A 6,000-nucleotide genomic window follows, 5' to 3' on the forward strand; every position below is an offset into this window, starting at 1 on the left:
TCATACATTACCTGTCATTGTGACCCGACATCTCCAACGTCAAGCCTTGGTTGATCTGGTAGAGGTCCATGGTCTACAATGAAAATAATTCAGAAATATTCATTTAGAAATCATGATACTGTCAGGGGCGTCGCTAGACCTTCTTCAGTGGGGGGGGGGGGGGGGGGGGGGGGGGTGTAGAGGCCAACGATTACCGACAAAACTAGCCACCAATTACCGACAAAATTAAATGTCCCAATATCTACAAATTTAACCCTATAAACCTGGGGTCAAAATCTAAATTGTTTTTTATATGAACCATCTATAGTACTTGTGTATGCGCAAATGGTCATTTTCCTCGACGACATAAATATAAGAATTATTTCGTCAACTAATTCGGTGGTCACATCCCGCCGTACTTGCAAGTGCGTGCTGTCTACGTGCAAAAACGTGTGCAAAATTTGGGTATCGGTACGTGGTGAGTACCGCCTCCGTACGGATTTGGGAGCACGCAGACACACCGTAGCACTTTTTAGGGAGGGGCGGTAGTGGGCAAGCGTATCATTTTTAATTGGGGGTGGGTGATACGCCTTAGAAAGCTTAGACGTTTCCTTAAATTATTAAGAAAATATGACAATTTATTGTACCATCCTCGACTGTTAATCCGTGTCTGAATTCAGTTTCTCCACCTTCCGCGGAAGCTTTGACGTTTCATTAAATGATGAGAAAAGCAGACGATTCGGTGTACTGTTCTCGACTCTTAATCCTTATCTGAATTCAGTTCTCCCCCTCCCGCGTGAAGCGCCAAAGTTTTGATGTTTCATTTAATTATTAGAGAAAGTAGATGATTCGTTGATATGCTCGACTCTTAATCCTTGTTTGAATGAAGTTTCCCCCGCTCGCGTGAAGCTTGGTAGTTTCGAAGTTTCATTAAATTATTAGAGAAAGAAGACGAATAGTTGGGCGTTTTTTACTCTTAATAAGCCCTAATTGTCTGAATTCAGTTTCCTCCTTTAACGCGAAGCGCGAAAGCTTTGACAGTTCCTTAAATTAATAGAGAAAGCATACGATTTGCTGTACCCGGCGTTTGCGACTCTTAATCCTTATCTGAATTCAGTTTTCCCCTCTCGCGCGAAGTGCGGAAGCTTAGACGTTCCCTTAAATTATTTGAGAAAACAGACGATTAGTTGTACCGTTTTCGACTCTTAATAAGCTCTATTTGTCTGAATTCAGTTTCCCACTCTCGCGCGAAGCGCGGAAGCTTTGACATTTCCTTAAAGACCGTCAATACTACTGGGCCAGAAGGGATTAGACCACACAGCGAGGTCACTGAGAGGTGGCTATTTCATTAACTCTCAACTAACATAAGAAAAAGAGGATCATGGGGGACCAACATGCACCGATTGGGGAAGTTTTCTATAAAGAGGGAGCAAGTAGCTACAGGTAGGACAGTGGGGCTTTACATTATTAAATAAAGCAGATAATTTGTTGTACCGTTCACGACTCTTAACCCTAATTTGTCTGAAATCAGTTTCCCTCCTCCTGCGCTTTCGCGCGGAAGTTTTGACGTTTCCTTAAATTATGAGAAAAGCAGACGATTCGTTGTACTATTCTCGACTCTTAATCCTTTTCTAAATTCGGTTGTCCCCCCTCCCGCGCAAATCGCGGAAGCCTAGATGTTTCTTTAAATTATTAGATAAAGAGGACGATTCGTTCTACCGTTCTCTACTCGTCTAAATTAAGTTTTCCCTCTCGCGCAAAGCGCAGAATTTTTGGCGTTTCATCAAAATATAGAGAAAGGAAGACGATTCGTTGTACTATTGCTGACTCTTTATCCTTGTTTGAATTTAGTTTCCCCAAAAATTTTAAACCTCTGATTTCTTTAGCTGATATTATAGGAAAGTGAAACTTCTAGAAAATACAAGTTTTGTAGTCGTAGTCACTCTCGAAGTCATCGCAGCGGATAAAAAGTCAGGGAAAAAAACTTGTAGCCGACCGACAATATAAACCTCACCGACTTCAAACTTCTGCATTGATATAGTACACGAGGATCGAGCAAGAATACCGACACAGCTGACCCGACACAGTAACATATTTACTTGTGTCTTTCTTGCTCCCTCGACGAGACGACTCCACCCAACAACCCCCTCTCTCTTTTACTCCCACTCCTCCTCTCTCAGGCTCTTACCTCCCCTCTCTCTCCTCTCTTTCACCCGCGTTTCTTTTGTTTCCCCCTTTTTTGTTTGTTTCTGTCTTCTCCTTCTTTTCTCTTTTTTCCTCTCCTCCCTCTTTTTCTTTTTTCTCTTTCTTTCTTTTATTTTTTCCCTTTCTTTCCTCTCTTTTCCTCTTCTTGTTTTTCTTTTCTTTCCCTCACTTTTTTCCCCTCCCACTTTTCTCTTTTTTCACGAGGGCAGCGCAATTTTACCGACAATATCCTGACAGATGGGGGGGGGGGGGGGGTGTCGCGTCCCCCCCCCCCCCTTTGGAGACACCCCTGGATACTGTATAGCATTTCAGTTCAATGATTGCTGTCATATTGTTATCAAACCAAACAGAATAGTATGTAGGCCAACACTGTTTCATCAATAGTATCATACATTACCTGTCATTCTGACACCGACACCGACATCTCAAACGTCAAGCCTTGGTTGATCTGGTATGCTGTCATCATCACTTTCCTCAGACTCATCATCTACTGACAGGACAACTCCCTCCCATCTCCTGCCTTTCCAAGACATGAAGACTTTTGTCCCTTTTATTGGAATACAGGGACATTGAATATATCTCCATACACTACCACGGTTTTTAGAGCCATCTTTTTTCCACTGAACCAGCAATTCTGTTGTTTGCTCCATGCTGCAGCCTACCTGTGCAAATCCTGACAAAGTGAGGGAAACAAAAGGGTTACATTAATTTTGACTGAAAGTAGATCTAATCCAACTTACAAGCTACTTTACAATTGACCGTCCCCAATACTTGTAGCGGAAAGTAGAAACGCAAGTTCTAGACATGCAACTATCATTTGAGATTGCCCTTGATTAAATTTGAACAAAGCCACTAAAAGACAAAGGTATCAAAATTCAAACCATTCTCCTTTCATATCTGTAGACTACTATCATTTTTGCAAATTTAATTTGAACAATAAAAAGTATTAGACCTCTAGAGTCTAGAATCTGCTTGCACTGTTGCAATTGGTATAATAATACCTGAATACGGTATACTACTAACAATCTGGCATTTATTTAACTAATTTTGTAGATCTACGCTAAGCATGCTTTCAAATTTCAATCCGTACCACTGTCTTTACAAATTGTTGTCTTGTCTCGTCTTTCCATGAGCGAAAAAAACAGTGAAATGATTATCACGGCACATATATCTATAGATTGACGACTACTCCTACATACTGTACATGTATCTTGATCTAACTGAACAACCTCACACAAACAACATCACATCCCGCACCCAACTCTACCGGAACTGACGTTTTCCCTCGGGACAGCTAGTAACTGCGTGGAACGCACTTTCGAAAATCACCCTTGACTTGGGGCTTGATGCTAGTTGCTAGACCTAGATCTACTTCATATTTGGAGGCCTTCAACTTCAAGGGAGCGCTTCCATTGCAACCCACTCCAGCAAAGCATAGAGTCAATGCCACTCAACATCCACCCCAGCACAGAGAGTCAATGATAATGCGTAATGACTCTACTTGCCCGTGATACCATATAAATCAATACATGGGGCAACGTATTAATTATCATCATTATACATCGCATTTTTACCCGATAAAATCAAAATATTCTAACGATCCTAATCATAATGTAATCAGTGTGACCAAATATATCAAATCTTCCAGATAATTTGACATTTACAACACGTTATTTAAAAGAAGAAGCAGTTATTTTGCTTACCACAGGCCTAGCAGACGTCAGCTTCGCGATAACGCCCTTCTGCTTTGATCAAAATTTACGCTCGCGCCTAATATGCAAAGGGCGTAGAGGGCTTACGCCCTTCTGCTTAGCGCGATATCTGACAGTTTGTGCTAACGCCCTTTTACTATTGTCGATTACGTAATCATTTACTTCGTTTTATGCCATCTCGATCACATCATTTGAAAGAGCTTTGAAAACTCTATTAAATGACATGAAATATCAAAAATCGATTTTTGACCTGAAATTCGAGCTAACGCCCTTCTGCCAGCCGTGCGACGAATTGTGCGAAACGTAAATGCAGTGTACGCTCGGTTTCTTCAGATGGTTCGCACTGTCAACTCGCCGCAAGCGGCTCGTTGCACAGAGCGGCACCAATCTAAAGAAACCTCGCGCGTACTGCATTCACCGCTATTGCACCCTGGGACGTGCGTTATTTGTATAATATACATTAATAAATAAATATTTGCATTGATTAATTTAATAATTAAGAAAAAAAAGACAAATACATGAATTATTGATGAATGAAAAGAAAACAATGAAACCGTGTATAGAATTCGGGACAAATAATTGTTGAAAGTAGGTTATTTTTTTAAATCCCGACGTTTAAAGCCTTCTCTGTCCCAGTGTTCTTCAAATCTATTGTTAAAACTCAATATTGTTCTTTCTCTCTCTTTATAATATATTCCTTTCTCTCTTATTCAATCTCTCTTTCTCTCTCTCTCTTTTCGACGACGCAATAGGCGATCGCGATAGACGATGAAGGAACCTCAAAGTCACGATCCGAACAGAACGGTCGGACGTCGACGTCGAGCAGCCGAGATCACCGTCGACCTCCGACATCGCAGGACATCAACCGCAGCCTTCAGTTGGACGCCATGCGCAAGGCCGGCGACGCCGACTGCGGGTTTCTCGAGGGGAAGGTGGAGACGGAAGAACCGGACTGTATGCAGGAGACACTGTGCTCGTACGCGCAGTCGATCAGGGAGAAGGTGTGCGTCTTCGGGTTCAACCCGTACTCCGTCGACAAGGTAGCGCGGGTCGCCTTCCCTCTGACGTTCTTCAGCCTCAACCTCGTCTACTGGCTCGTCTATCTCGTCTTCGATAACATCACCCTCGAAGATCTGATGAACAAAGAAACGTAACGCTGGTCGGTCCCGGGGAAGAACCTTTTGTACTGACACTTCTACCTGCGTGTTTCAATATCGATTTCATTGCATATATGAATTACGATGTGCTTAGAAGTATATTTATCGTTATTCCAATACTTACTACATGTAAGGGTTTTGACGCGCTTATTAATAATTATATACAATGCGACACTTATAGTATGTGTCTATTGATAGTTTGATTGTTTTCTAACGGGGCAAAATCAGATTGTCAGAATTGATTGGTTGGTTGCTTTTATTCATATATTCCATGCAAAATAACACATTGTTACAAACATTGTCATTTCTTAAGGTTATATTTGTATGAAAGAAAATAATCCTGAATCATAGTAATTAATAACATGAAATAAAGGTCTGTAAAACATGACATAAGGAAATGAAAAGTTAACCTACTTAAAAAGTTAGGCTTGTTGTGTGTAGGTCAACTGAAGTAGTTAATTGATTGCGATGTTCTTTTTGATAATATTTCGACACACAATATGCTTGATATTTAATCATTATATTGGTATAGTTCGCATATATATATAGTCAAAAGTAAGGGCTTTTGCGACCTGCACTAAAAATGTGTTCGGAGGAGGAGGGGGGGGGGGGGGAGGCTGAATTTTAACACACCTAGTTCAATGACCATTTTATGAATTAATTATATCTTTTAAATTTATATCATTTGGTATTGGTATCATTCCTGTATTAACTGCAAACCTGTGATATTCATTAACCCTAATAAGGCCGGGGGGGGGGGGGCATTATGCCCCCTCCACCTTCACGATTTTTCCGATTGCTCGGGAACGCATATGGATGGCGCCCCGCCGCTCGCTGACTTTTTTCTTTCGAGTCTTGCGCAACTTTTAAAAGAATTTTTTTGAAAATCGGACCTACAGTTAAAAGGTCACGTGATCTTTTGTCTTTGCATGTCAGCCCGAAAACCG

General features: G+C 41.3%; 1 protein-coding gene across 1 annotated transcript in view; it reads left to right on the top strand.

The window, feature by feature from the left end:
- LOC593782 (gamma-aminobutyric acid receptor subunit beta-1) overlaps positions 1-5,169 on the top strand; it is a 32,656-nt gene extending 27,487 nt beyond the window's left edge. The window contains exon 9 of the mRNA XM_030980872.1: positions 4,649-5,169. Within this exon, the coding sequence (XP_030836732.1) occupies positions 4,649-5,050 (402 nt within the window). The 3' untranslated portion in view covers positions 5,051-5,169. The remainder of the gene's footprint in view (positions 1-4,648) is intronic.
- The last annotated feature ends 831 nt before the right edge of the window (positions 5,170-6,000 follow it).

This window comes from Strongylocentrotus purpuratus, unplaced genomic scaffold, assembly GCF_000002235.5.
Source record: "Strongylocentrotus purpuratus isolate Spur 01 unplaced genomic scaffold, Spur_5.0 spur5_scaffold_11, whole genome shotgun sequence".
NCBI classification, from domain to species: Eukaryota; Metazoa; Echinodermata; class Echinoidea; order Camarodonta; family Strongylocentrotidae; genus Strongylocentrotus; species Strongylocentrotus purpuratus.